This window comes from Sinohyriopsis cumingii, chromosome 2 (assembly GCF_028554795.1).
Source record: "Sinohyriopsis cumingii isolate HCF-2022 chromosome 2, ASM2855479v2, whole genome shotgun sequence".
Taxonomy (NCBI): Eukaryota; Metazoa; Mollusca; class Bivalvia; order Unionida; family Unionidae; genus Sinohyriopsis; species Sinohyriopsis cumingii.
Genome location: NC_142962.1, coordinates 26,202,088 through 26,217,817, shown reverse-complemented (window position 1 = coordinate 26,217,817; position 15,730 = coordinate 26,202,088). Strand labels below are relative to the sequence as shown.

Sequence of the window (15,730 nt, the reverse complement as noted above, 5' to 3'; positions counted from 1 at the left end):
TTGTTCTGAGTAGCTTTTATTGAATAAGGTTCATTCAAAATGAACAATGACAGGTATACTCTAATCTATTAATACAGATATACATAACAGCATACAAGCAAGCTTCTTCACATGAAATACAAAGAGACTCGTACAATACAACTGCATGTAATCCTCTCAACATATGTTGCTGGAACCTTAACAAATGTACTCTAAGCAAATGGTGGTGTCAAACTTCTAATTAAATATCAACGAATTCTTCTCATCATGCAGTATAATGTAAAGAATCCATTAGGAGACAAATGGTGTTGCCATGGTTATTCTAATTAAATATCAACAGACTGACATGTATTCCTCTCACCATACATTATGTAAAATTTCAATACTACCTTTATACTGTCAAACTGATGAGTCATCTGACCTCTGCAATTTGCTAGATATATGGTACAGTATTTCCCCTATGACAATCCCTGGGTGCTGGCTTAATCAATTTTTAGTAGTTTTAGAGTTATGCACCTTTCCAAATAGCAAAAGTTAACATCGAGTTGAAGTCAACAGTCATGATGCTAATGATTTCATGACTGCTATGTCTCACATTTTTCTCCCCACCAGTAGAGCTAAAAATCGGGGTATTTAACGTAAATGTTACTTGTCCAAAAACATTTTTAACTTCATTTGGAATGATACACAAAGATCCTTTTATTTTGAAGAAGAAAACAAAACACTATATTTTTACTTACTTGGAAGGGTCTATCTACTTTGCAATTTTTTATTTTTTATAACTAAATTCTTAATTGGCACTATATAGCCAGGATTGTTCTGACGTGTCATTGATCACCATACATATATACATATTTCCATCTCATTACAGATATTTAACATTACACATACCTTTATATATTCTCATCCCAAGATAGATATTCAATACTTTTCATACATACATAAATATTTCCTTCTCAGAATTCACCTGCATTTTCTTATATTCAAATTGTCACATTTTGGGCTCCATTAATGAAAACACAAAGATGTAAATAAAATCATTAACAGTATCAACATGTATTCTTGAAATAACTACTTATATTTTCAATGTATTAATGCTCATGACCAAAGGATTCAAAACTACATCAAATAATTTTTAATATCTAACATCGTAATAAGTTCTGCCAATTTTGTTCATTTTTGGACATCCCAATTATCCTTAGGAAAACCTCTGTGCATTGTTGACAGCAACTGTAAGTGGAATTGTAGTTGCAAAATCACATTTTTGTGTTTTTCTAACCTTCTGACACAATTATAAATTCATGCACCAATGCTTTCGAGAAACAGACTATAGCAAAATTCATAAGCTGTACATAAATTTATACAAAAAAAATTGCACAAAAAAAGAAACTTAAGATTACTATGAAAACAAAGAGTACTTGCTGGAAATTTACTTATCATTTTTGGAAGCAAAAACTGATCAGTACTACATCCATAATGTTTTTTTTACAAAAGACCTTATTTGTAACCTTCATCACCTGCAACTTAATATTAAGTTGCATTTGGAAAAGAGATGGGATGCATCAATTCTAGCCACATTGTGGTTGTTGATAATATTGTCATGCAGAGTCCTCTTTCAAAGAGAATCTGTGCAACTGAAACCATCCTTATCATGTGTAATTTAGGATTCATTCACACACAATGAGGTATTCATCTTAACGTGTGTGTTCATTACCTATGAAAATTTGTTACAGCCATTACAGTAATAGTGAGAATGAAGTGCATGTTGAAACTTACAAATGGTTCTCCTTAACCTTATGGATGTTGGTTAAATTTAAAGTTAATGGTAACATGTTTTAGTATCTTAAGTCATTAATTAATATTTTACTGTTGAAAATTAAGTTTTAGTGTTAAAGCCTCCATAAAACTTAAAAACATTCTGATACATACCGATCCTATTTAACCTTTTTATTTATGCAAACCAAGTACAGCACATAACATTAAATTCTGACACTATATCTCATGAAATATGACCTCACACGATCTTGATCATTACTGAGTCTATTGTGGGTTTAGCTACTGCATGTTCAACCAATCAGAAACCACATCAAACTGAAAGGCATGTTAAAATACATAATTTTTAAAATCTCGCTTATGCTGCCATAAATAAATGTGTAGTATGCGTTTAACAACTTTTGTCAACTCGAAGATTTTGTGTGAAATCAGAATAGAAATGAAAACTGAAAAACAAATATCTCAATTCAATAAATAACATTAATCAGACTCCTGATTTTTCTCTCTTTCTCTCTCTCTCCAATAAAAACAATATAGGACTACTTATGAACCAGTCAAACATTATGGAATAATAAAATATCTGTTTGCATACAAAATTTGACATCAACTGAAGAAACAAATTTGTAGGAAGCATTCTGTTTTGGGAATGAAGATGCATGACATTGCCAAACATCAACCAGCATATGGATGACATTACCACATCAGCTAGCATATGCATGACATTACCACACATCAACCAGCATATGCATGACATTACCAAAAGTTAGCCAGCATATGCATGACATTACCACACATCAACCAGCATATGCATGACATTACCACATCAGCTATCATATACATGATATTAACACACATCAACCAGCATATGCATGGCATTACCATACATCATCCAGCATATGGATGACATTACCAAAAGTCAGCCAGCATATAGATGACATTACCACATCAGCCAGCATATGCATGACATTACCACATCAGCCAGCATATGCATGATATTGACACACATCAACCAGCATATGCATGGCATTACCACACATCATCCAGCATATGCATGACATTACCAAAAGTCAGCCAGCATATGGATGACATTACCACACATCAACTAGCATATGCATGGCATTACCAAAAGTCAGCCAGCATATCAATGACATTACCACACATCAACCAGCATATGCATGACATTACCACATCAGCTAGCATATACATGACATTACCACACATCAACCAGCATAAGCATGACATTACCAAAAGTCAGCCAACATATGCATGACATTACCACATCAGCTAGCATATGCATGACACTACCACACATCAACCGGCATATGCATGACATTACCACACATCAACCAGCATATGCATGATATTACCACACATCAACCAGCATATGCATGACATTACCACATCAGCTAGCATATACATGACATTACCAATCATCAGCCAGCATATGCATGACATTACCACATATCAACCAGCATATGCATATTACCACACATCAACCAGCATATGCATATTATCACATCAGCCAGCATATGCATGATATTACCAAACATCAGCCAGCATATGGATGACATTACCACATCAGCCAGCATATGCATAACATTACCACATCTGCCAGCATATGCATGACATTACCAATCATCAGCCAGCATATGCTTGACATTACCAAAAGCCAGCCAGCATATGGATGTCATTACCACACATCAGCTAGTATATACATAATACCACAGACCAGCCAGCATATGCATGATGTTACCACACATCAACCAGCATATGCATGACATTACCATATCACCTACATATGCATGATATTGCCAAGTCAGCTAGCATATGCATTATATTGCCAAGTCAGCCAGCATATGCATGATGTTACCACATCAACCAGTATATGCATGACATTACCACACATCAGCCAGCATATGTATAATATTGCCAAAAGTCAGCCAGCATATGCATGACATTACAATACATCAGCCAGCATATGCATGACATTACCAAAAGCCAGAGAGCTACACAATACTATTTGATAAATTATGCTGAATAGGGCAACTTGTAACAATCTGTTATAGGAGAAGACTAACTAAATGTGCAGAAAGTATTTACAAAAGTAATCTTTGGCAACAAAGTAAGAAAATGTACACCGGAGTTGTCCCTAGCTTGTTTTAAGAGGGCACTGTACCCTGCCATCCCAAGTTTATGCCCTGCCTACCTTGGCATATTACCTGCCTCCCCCCCCCCCCGGCTTAATGAGTGGCAGTCTTAAATCTCCAAACTGTTTAATACATTGCATGTAGTAAGATTCTGCATGTGCATCAATTTGGCATCATCTGCCATTAGTTTACCCCTACACTGTACATATCATTTTAAAATGTATCAGTGAAGTACATAAAAATGTCCCCTATTTTAAAGAGGGTGCTTTCATAAGAGACCTGTCCTGACAGGCAACCAGCATCATGCCCACACTAGTGGTCTGGAGACAACACTGTTCCTTACTTCAATTATAACTGTGCAATCAAAAGGTTCCTGAAGGGCAATCAACCCATACCCACACTAGTGGTCAGGGACAACACTACCCTATCATGCCCATATTAATTGTCTGTGACAACACTGTACCTTATCAAACACACACTGGTAGTCTGGGGACAACAATGTACCCTTTCATGCCAACACTAGTCGTATGGGAACAACACTGTACCTATCATGCCAGCACAAAGTGTCTGGGGACAACACTGTACCTTATCAAACCCACACTAGTAGTCTGATGACAACACTATACCTTAACATCCCCATGCTAGTAGTCTGGGGGACTGTACCCTATCATCCAAATATTAATTGTCAGTCAACACTGTACCATATTAAACCCCCATTAGAAGTGTGGGGACAACAATGTAACTTACTGCAGTTATAACAATAGTGCATCTCAAAGGTATTTTTCTCTATAGTGTCTATTCCATGAGAACAGGGCTGCATTTAAAAAATGTTGTTGTTGTAGGATTTAACGCCATTTTTCAGCACATGATAGGCTATACATGGCAGCCAGTATAACTGCTATATGAGCAACCCTGCAAAACATCGGGAAGAACCACCAACCCACAAGAAGCTACTGGCAGGCTTTCTCACGTACCCATGTTAGCCGAGCCCGAGACTCGAACCCAAGCAGACAGGTGAAATGGCAGTGATCTGGAATGGTGAGCACTTTAAACCACTAGGCCACTCAGGGTCCCTACTTCAAAAATGCAAAGTCATGATAAAATGCTTGGTTGAAGAAAAAAAATATTAAAGAACCAATAGCCTGTGTGAATAAATGTCAAGGTGATGAAATGATTAATATTGTTTTCTCTTGTTTTTGTCTTCTCCCTCTTGCATGTCCTGAGACTATACAGTTTATTTTGGACATCATCTGCATATATCTGATCTACTTGTTAACATAAAGCACTTCACCATTCCTTCTTTTCATAAGAAAAAATGCATCTTTCCAGCATTTTCTTTAAAGGGGAGTAAATCCACAGTCTTAATAGCAGCAACTCCACATAAAATGCACATGTGGTTGATAAATATCTCCCTGTTGATTACCAGGTCATGATACAAAGTTATAAAAGACATGCATGAAACATTGCCAGAAAATGTGATTAGTTTTTTTCCATGGCATATACTCAGTCTCACTTCTTTGTAAAAATGATATGCCTTGTTAGCCACCACATGAGAATGGGCTGTACTAGGGCTATTGACAAAATCAGGTATAAACTTCTCTTGCTTCCTCGTGTGAAACCATCAGCATCAGACTGTGGTAAAATCTTCACTCGTAACGTTCGTATCTGAAAGGAGAGCACAAAGTTATAATCTGACTATTGAGTGTATATAGCATTCTTATGCCATGAAGAAATTACTTGTTGTATATAGCATTCTTATGCCATGAAGAAATTACTTGTTGTGTACAGCATTCTTATGCCATGAAGAAATTACCTGTTGTATATAGCATTCTTATGCCATGAAGAAATTACTTGTTCTTTATTACTCCCATGATTAGTGCAGGGACATCCAGTGTAAATTATTCTAAGTGTGAATGGGAGATGTCAATGCTAAATGCTTTCATCAATGAAAAAAAAAAGGCAAAACTTTGTTAAAAAGCTGGAGATGTGATAATCATCCAGCATGAACCAATCCCACAAAAATTATGATATTTTCCCTTCTTGTTTACCATGTTACATATAATCCAGTCACTTAGAAGCCTGTGAATATACTTTATCAATGTCATATAGGATGTCATGTTTACACACATAAATGACATTTAATAATTGTTATTTAAGAGTGTATAAAGTGAATATTCCATTTAAACAACTAAAACAAATGGATTGTGACTGATAAAAATATGAGTCAATCATAGGGACCGATGTTCTACTGGCTGAAAAGAATGTCCATGAACTTAAGATAAGACCATTACTTCCTTTTAACTGCTGAGTGTGGAAATCATCTTTAATATTTTTCAGCAATAACAAGATTTTCAAATCAGATGATGTGGATGTCAGGTTGACACAATTTTCATTTTGGACCAACAGGACATCATTTAGGACCGACATCATGAGACGTCTTCTGGTAGGCACCCCATGTTGATATGACTTTTCATTCTGGAGAAGTAACAATCAAATCTGGAATGGCTTCAATAATATGATTTTCCAAATGGACCCTGTGGTAGCAATATTGGATATCAGATTTGCACCATTTTCATTTAGGACCAACCCGACATCATAAGAAGTGTAGTCTTTTGGTGAAAACTTTGGGTCAGTATGACTTTCTATTCAGGAGAAGCAGCGATAGCAAACTTTTCAAAATGGCACTGTGGAGACCATACTGTTAGACTGGGACCATTTCATTCAGAACAAATTAGTCTTCATAATAAGTCTTCTGGTAAATACCTCATGTCAACATTCAAGAGAAATGGTAACCATACTGGACTTCAGACCAGCATTTTGTTTTAAGAACCATCTGGATATTACAGTCTTTCCATTCTGACATCAGAAGTAGCAATACAGATTTTCAAGATCAGCCCAATTTCAATTTAGACCAACTAAACAATGAGATAGCTGTAAAGTCTCATGGCAATCCTCCATGTAGTTTATTAGGAGTAGTGATAATAATAATAATAATAATAATGAGGACTTTGTATAGCACCTAATCTTTAGAAGCTCTAAGCACTTTACAACAACAGACAACACCTATAAGATAAAAAACATATAATGATATGATTACAAACACAAACACCATGAGATCAGAAAACATTAAAAACATGCTGAGAATATTTAAGGTAGGAAACATTATTAGGTCTTTAAGTATGTTCTTGCAGTTGAAATAAGTGAGTTTTGAGGGCACTCTTGAATGTGATCACTGTGTCTTTGTGTCTAAGTTCAGTGGGCAATTCATTCACATTGCTGGGCCCTGGTATGCAAAAGAATGCTGTCCATATGACTTTGTTTACATAGTGGGAATAATGAGTATACAATTATCAGAAGAGGAGCGTAAGTATCTTGCTGGTGTGTACACATGGGTGAGGTCAGATAGGTATGTTGGACTAGAGTCCGTCAGTGAAACGTGCACAGAGAACAAATTTTGTGTTTGATTCTGGATCGAATGGATAGACAGTGTAGGGTACAGAGCAGCGGGGAGGTGTGCTCTGATCATGATAATCTAAGTATGATCCAAGCAGCTGTGTTTTGAAGTTTCTGGAGTAGATATTGAGATGAACCAGACAGAATTGAGTTACAATAGTCCAGTCTTGAAAGTACTAATGAACACACAAGTATTTTAGTGGCATCAACTGAAAGATATTTGCGAATGGAGCCGATACGTCTCAGCTCAAGATATGCAGCCTTGCATATGTTCATGACATGTTGGTGCAATGTGAGAGTACTGTCCAGAGTAACACCTAGGTTTCGTACTGATTGTGTGAATTTAATGTTGGTGTTGCTGATATTTATTGTTTGAGGTAAAGGAAGTGAATGAGAAAGTCGTTGTGTTGTGATCAGAATGGCCTCAGTTTTATCATCATTCATCTGCAGCTTGTTACATGTCATCCATGATTTCACATCAGAAATGCACCTCGCTACACCTTGGATGGTAGCATCAACTTCAGTTGGGTGGCTAGATTTGTATATTTGGGTGTCATCAGCGTACAATTGGTGAGACAAAGGATGATGATCTATGACACTTGAGAGCGGCTGAGTGTATAGAATGAAGAGAACAGGCCCAAGAACATACCCCTGTGGAACACCACAACATAGATTAACTGGGCTGGAGTGTATTCCATTTGCAGACACAATCTGTGTCCTGTTGACCAAGTAGGACTTGAACCACAGTAAGGCTGTATCATGAATACCAAATACATGCTGGAAACAGTGAAGTAATATATCATGGTCTATTGTGTCAAATGCTGCAGACAAATCAAAAATAGTGAGGACTGTAATCTTTCCTCTATCCAAAGCAGAGAGAATGTCATTAACTACTTTTAGAAGAGTAGTTTCAGTACTGTGGCAAGGGCGATATGCAGATTGTACATTGCTAAAAAGACTGTTTGAATTCAGATGAGATACAAGCTGGGATAGAACAAACTTTTCTAAGATTTTTTATATGAATGGGAGATTAGAAACTGAGCGGTAGTTCTTTAAATCGTTATGGTCTAGTGTTGGTTTCTTTAGCAAGGCTTTACAATGGCAGTTTTGAAAAATGATGGGAATTGCCCTGATGAGAGAGAGGTATTAATAACATCAGTTAGTGAAGGCAATACTGGATCTAAGCACTCAAGCAGCAGTTGGAACTGGATTAAGTTCAAATGACTTTGGTGCACTCTTCATCAGGATTGTATGTACGAAATCCATAGAGACAGGTTCAGATGCTGCTAATGGTTGCCATTCAAATTCTGTATCCCAACTGTATGGTGACGACATGTCAATTGAAATTGTGGTGTCAAGCTTATCTCTAATGGTTTGTACTTTGTCAAGGAAGAAATTTGCAAACATGTCCGGATGGTTGACTGGAGAGAAGGTAGTTGGAAGTGGTGAAGATTGATAACAAACCTACACTAACAGATGTACAGACAATGGACAGCAGACCATCCCATCATCTGCTTAATGATTAACTGACTTGAAAAGGAAATTTTACAGTAGACTGGATTTCCAAAATACTTACCCAATCACACTGATGTTAGGAATTATGTTCGTTACCTCCTGACTCCATTATTCAGCCCTCCCACAGACTTGAAAAAGTCAATCTGTCTATACTTTGTGTATAGATAAGGAAGTACTCTTACTCTACCCCTAACCTGTTAGGTGGTGTTCCATACATCAGATATCATCAGTTTTAACTTCAGCGCTGTTGAGACAGGATGCTTGCATTGAGGAGAGGGTTGGGAGAGATTTATAGTAATGAGATTGGGTAAGTATTTTTGGAGACATAATTTACTATAAGATTTCCTTTCTCCATCAAATACATTACCCAATCACACTAACACTAGGAGAGTAATTAAGAGGACAAGGAGATGCTGAGCATCCAACTTCCACCTAAAAGCTCCCTTTAGGATCAAAAGAACTTCAACTGTTAAGGGTAAAACTCACCTAACAGAACATAAGTATATATACATGTGCAATGAATTATCTAGTGCACTCTCAAAAAATAACATCAAAATATTTTCTCTGTCAAATCCAGCGAAAGTTGACAAGTCCTACCCAAGGATGCAGTTGTGTCAGGAGTGGTGTTGTCTGGTGAGTGTCAGGGCGGCAATCAGAGAACCTACCAGATTCAACTCTGTTCATATCACGCAAAAAGAAAGGAAAAGGTGGACTGGGCATGCCGCCTGAATTCATTGTATTTTGAACTGAGACATTGTTTTGAAAGACACTACCTCTAGAAATAGCTCATATTTCATGAGCTGAAATCCTCATCAGATGTACCTGTTCAGTGTAAAGCTGACTGGACAACTCCCTTTAGCCAGGACGATAACACTTCTGGAATTATGTCCCATTTCCCCGGTTTTATCGGGGAAAAATGCCTCTGGCATCAAAAGTCCATATGGATTTCATGCACTTCAACTAAAATTCAGACAGCATATAACAGGTCCTTAGATTTGCCATAAAGCTATTTTCTGGTTGCCAGAAGACAGTAGCAATAAGAGACAAAAACCAGCTGTGTCATTAAAACAACTGAACCATCACAACGAAACTGTAGGTAGTTTGGATCTGTGGACAGAGCATGGAGCTTGCTTACTCTTGATGCCAGGGCCAAGGCTATCAGGAAGCATCTCTTGTATTATATTTGCTTCAGTTGGTCTGTGGACAGAGGTTTAAACTTAGCAGAGTTGAGCCATGTCAAGACTCATGACAGATTCCACTTCAGGAAAAGGGTTAGCAAGTGAGGTCAGGGTAGATCAAAGTTGGTTAGCAAGTCTGAGGGATCCTGACTGTGACTAATATCAAGATGGTTATAATGTCTGGGTGTTTCAGAAATCATGGAGTGATACCCCTTAATAGTTATTTGTGCTATCTTCTTACTTTCAAAGAGAAAAATAAAGTTAGCCAGCAGGGGGAATTGAGACATCATTTCCATGACACCAGTCACAAAAATGCATCAATTTCTGGCCATATTCTTTTCAAGTTGAGGGCTGTCTAGCTACTGAGATCCTCTCCACAACTGAAAAATATAAGTTTTTCTGTGCAAGGCCTAATGGAGAAAAGTTTCTGTTGGCTTTCTTGACCAAGAACAGCCTGGAATAGAAGCCCGGAGATGCCATTTTTCAATTGATCTCTACAACTCTTTCGTTTAGTAATATCTTTATCTCCTACAGCATTATGACATGATGGAGACTGAGGAGAGGGGACGGGCTCGCTGAACGAGATGTGGAGCCCAGTAGAACCCAAATGTACATATGGTTGTGAAGAATAAATTGGTCCATGAGCTGTGAAACAGAAGTAGTCTGGTACCCCCTGAGAATTGCCAGGGGGCAGTAGAGGGGACAAGCCAATGTTAGGGGTTAGGGGGCTTGGAGGACAACAAAACCTGTTTTCTCTCTCCCCTAGCTGCAAGTCTGTAAGAAGCAGAATCTTGGCTATAAGATTGTTGTGCCTGTGTATAACCTCTATCATATCTCTGACACTCGAGGTCAAGCCTAGAATGGATTTTGTACTGACAACTACAAAAGCAATTCCCGTGCTGCCTTATTTCCTTTATACATCCCTCAAATACAATTCGCTACATGGTGTGTTCTGAGCAATGCTGAGTTTCCCTTCATTCCCTTCATATTAGATCTCGGTCAGAGGAGGCTGTTAGCATGTTAGCCATAGTGTGATAGGAAGTTTGTTGGCCAGATGGCTGGTGGTGCTGGTCAACAGCAGAAGTGGTAAATAATTCACTGGATTGGTCAGCAAAGTCATAAAACATTCCCATATGCCTTTCTCGCCTGCATCATATCCAGCTGAGAAGCTGGACTTGTACCCAGTGGGATGCCTACATTTGTAGGATGCAGTTTTGTTGACATTCTTGTTCACAACGCTTTATGGATTATATTTATCACAATTCAAGATCTCTGTTGGTGTCTATCTGTAATATATTTTCTGTTCAAAGCAATTTAACTGGTGGAGGGGGAGGCATTCCCACATCCCAAACTAGATAACAAGTCAGAGTGAGTGTGTAAACTTAAAATGTCTTGATCACTAGATTTGGATCAAACCCTTTTTTCTTGCCCCTGAGCTGTTTTTTAAGAACATTGGACTATACATCTTCTGTTCACAGAGGACACCTTACAGGATTTGTACGATAAGAATTTTGTACAGGCAAGGCAGGATTCATTATTGTCTTCGGAGCCTTAAAATGCTTTCATTTTTCACACTTAATAACCATGTTGTTGCAGAAAAATATGAAAATATAAAGAAAAAATAAACATGTGTAAATAGAATGTGAAATAATGGCTATCAATATCAAAAAGTGAACTTATAATTTGTTACACATCCTAAGCCAATAACAGTTTGTGAATGGAAAAAGAAAGGCAGTTACTGATCAAAGTGAACGAAACAGCAATATATACTGATAATTTTAAATCAGAATAAGGTGATAACATGTGCACCTACGAACAAGAACAGCAGTACAAGGTACTACATAGCAGCAATATGGCATTGCCAATGTAAATACATTATATGAAGCAGTAACAAATTCACACAAATTATCTGAAATTCACCAAAACATACAAAACTTTAGCATACATTACATAGTAGGGTTACTGTATCACAAGAAAAGACTGTTGGATGGCTAAACAGAAAAGAATAAAAATCCACCGATTCTCAGAGGGTGATGACAGTTTGCAGTGAGAGTTCAAACTGATGGTATCAAGTGTACTGAGCAACAGCGAGTGGGGTAAGGGGAGGTAATCTAAAAGAGGCAGTTCCCCCTTTCTATAAAAATTTTAGACAGATCGACTTTTTTCAAGTCTATAGGAGGGCTGGATTCAGAAGGTAGCAACAGCTGTCATTTCAAATGTTAATGTGATTGGGTAATGTACTTGATAGAGAAATGCTTAATTCTAGCAAAGGGCTGTCAACAACAAGTGATCCAGTGTTTGAAAATATTTTACAGCAGTTGAAGGTAGTAGAAAAAAAAAGGTGAAATGCAACCTGCTTATGCAATTCTGGCACAATGTCGAATCATGTAAAGCACAACATAAATCCCTTCCGTATACATGGCCACCAAAGCTGGTTCAATAAAGATCCTAACTCAACAACCAATTACAGCTTTAAATTTAAGTCCCATACTTTCCTTAATGTCAAAAATAAAACAGAAAAGTTTTGTTATAAACTAGAAAAGATGGGTTTGTGTATGACCTATGACTTCACAACATAGTGAAGCAGAAAGATTTCAAATGTTTCTGCATTGCCTAAATCCCTCAAACAACATCCAATGTGAACAAAGTATTGGAAGTTATGCATGTGTCTGTGAAATTAAACTTTCTAGAGTGAATGTCTTTGTCATCAGCAATGCTACCTCATCTAAGCTTCAATTACCACTTTTACTAATGTGTATCGAGATGCCCCCTTCTGGCGGTGATTGACAGCATGGCATAACATTTTGTTACTATTCTCCAATTAACCTACATTTCATGTACTTGTGCCATGCGGTATGTATAGAAATGTGATCAGATACATGTCAACAAAGAAATCAGATTAGTAAATTCAAGATCAAGAGTAAGAACTGGACTGAGATAAAGAAAACTTTAGTCCTGTCAGAATAATAACTACGCTGATACCCTGTTTAATTAGTAATTACCTAAGTACCAAGTGAAAACTCACACAGCAATGTATATTCAATGAACATGAATTAAATTGATCTGCATGTCTGTCAAAAACTTAGTTTAAATAAAACAAAATAATAAACTTTTACCTTCTTGTTAGAGAAAGCTACATTCATTATGCTAATGTCAACTATGATACTGTGTGTGTGTGTGTGTGTGTGTGTGTGTGTGTGTTTGTGTGTGTGATTTGGATTTTTAACGTAGCTTTAACAATTTTTCAGTCATATCGCTACAATGTCAGCAGTGTGACAGTTTATAGTGATGTCTAGCACTGGGACATCACGTCACAGACATGTAGCATGATGTCCCACCCAGTCACATTATCCTGACACCAGGCCGACCAGTCCTAACACTAACCTCTTAATGCTGAGCGCCAGTCGAGGCAGCTGTTAGTACCATTTTGTAAGTCTTTGGTATGACTCGGCCAGGGATCGAACCCACGACCTCCCACATCTGAGGCGAACTATGATAATGTAAGATCACATATAAAGGGAATCATTTCATTTCTCAAAGAAATGTAAATATTTACTCTTTCTTGTATTCTGTCAGCCCTAGAAGTCTGCATGCAAGTAAAATCAATTCTTAATAGCTGTATGAAGTCAACGATGATAATGTCTAATATAAAACAAATATAATAATTGCAAGTGCTGACACTAAACATACAAAATAAATGTGTGTGTGAAATCAGTTGAGAATTCTGTCTGCCTTACGGCCCAACACAATGAAGTGATCTTTTCTAATATTTAAAATTTGAAGCAAAATCTTCAAGATCTCGTTCTAAAAACCAAAGTATGCGTGTCATTCTAACTGAGGATGACAGAAAGAAATAACTTTGTATTCATACATTTATTTTTTTAAATTTTATATATATATATTGAGTAAAGTGTAATTAGTTTTGCAGGTAAGGTAAATGTCCATCCCTGCTTTTGATAATCAAATATGATGGGACAAACTGATTTGCCCAAAAGTAAAGTGAAACAAGGATCAGTCTACTCATACTTACTAAAAATATTACTATAGTTAAACTAAACCATAACAATACTGCATAGTATCCTGTTGAATGGAACAGTAAACCTGCCAGTAAACTGCCAATCATTCTGAAAGAAAGAAACAAAAGGACTATGAATCCTGGGTCGATACGATAATATATAGAATGGTGTCTGAACAGGCGAAAATAGCTATTTTCCTGTTTGTGTTTCCCAGTTTTAAGATTACAACCAAATACCAATATTCCAATGAATCTTTCTTCGGTACTTTAATATATTTTTACAACAACTTTACAGCAATTACCTATGGAGAAAAATTTTCAACTGAAATGATTCTACAACTAGCTGTGAAACTATGAGAGGAGGTAACCACATGAGGGTCAATGACATTTTAGAATGCATTGAACCAAAAAGTTTCTTTAAGCAGCCTCACCATCTCCATGTACACACCATAAATTGTTGTAAATGAAAAATCCCAATAAATTATTACCGACACAATTTTTTTAAATAGAAACGCAAGAGGTGAAGTGAGGATACCTAAAAATATTAATACAAAAGCATTGATTATTCATTCGTTTGGAAACTTGGTGTGTTTGCTCAACAATCCTTTCATATTGGAGCTATTAAAATATGTGCCTTGTGATTTAACTTTGGAAGTTTAGTAACATGTATAATGAAGTAACTTACCCAAAATATTTATATCCTATATAAGCGAGGATGTCCAAATATTTGATCTCAGTAGAGACATTCATAACATAAATACTAAACATCATGGCTAATAGTTCTATAATGTTCCACACCAAGGCAGAGCTGGCCTGTATTCCCAGCTGTTCGGGGGTAAATCTGAAATGAAATGTTAGGGTTAAGTTAGACTGGATGAATAGAGATATAACTGTGAGATTAATAGAACTGACTGGGTACAAATACAGATGGATGTAGATAGGATCTCAAATGAGTGCTCATTTAGATGAAATTAAGGAAATTAACCAACTGAAGCTATTAGCAATTAATCGAGTTTGCTAAAGTTTGTTCAACTGGAACTTTGCAGAAATAAAATGGGATATATTTTTATAGTATGGGCCATATGTCTACAAAATGATGATGCAAAATGCTGGTGTTCAAACTTATGCAAGAGTTCAAAACAAATTTTACTTAAAATTTAATTGTTCCTGGTATTTACTGTTAGGGTACATAAATCTAAGTTTGAAATAATGGGCCATCATGCCACTAATTATTAATATGGCATCCGTACAGTACATCTCATGAAAAGATGGTGTCTGAAAATTCAACCAATCCAATATCTCATAAAGGTAAAAACCTGCATGCCAAATTTGGCTGGAATAAAATACTCTTTGGTAAACCTATTCTATAAAAACAAGTGTTGGGAAGAATGGTATATTGGGGCTATAACTCTTCTAAAGCATGAAGCTAGAAATAAAAACCTTCTAAAGTCTGGTACATATAAAGCCACATACACATTTAGTTGAAATACAAAATTGTAGGTCAAAGTTTGGAAGCAAAAACAAAAATGTAAGAGGATAGGCAACAAGAACTGTAACTCCTCTATATGATAACATGGAATGCTGGAAATCAAACACCAACAAGGTTTCATCAGTTAAAAGCTGGCTACCAAATTTAGCTGAAATCTAACAATCCTTAAACAAAATTATAT

General features: G+C 36.6%; 1 protein-coding gene across 4 annotated transcripts in view; it reads right to left on the bottom strand.

Annotated features, from left to right (window-relative positions):
- Positions 1-15,730, bottom strand: part of LOC149804504 (protein YIF1B-A-like) — a 38,021-nt gene continuing 22,291 nt past the window's right edge. For all 4 annotated transcript variants that reach the window (XM_089940753.1, XM_089940761.1, XM_089940770.1 and 1 more), the window contains exons 7-9: positions 14,746-14,901; positions 14,076-14,169; positions 1-5,564 (exon numbers count right to left, since the gene is read on the bottom strand). In XM_089940753.1, the coding sequence (XP_089796879.1) occupies positions 5,409-5,564; positions 14,076-14,169; positions 14,746-14,901 (406 nt within the window). In that variant the 3' untranslated portion in view covers positions 1-5,408. The remainder of the gene's footprint in view (positions 5,565-14,075; positions 14,170-14,745; positions 14,902-15,730) is intronic.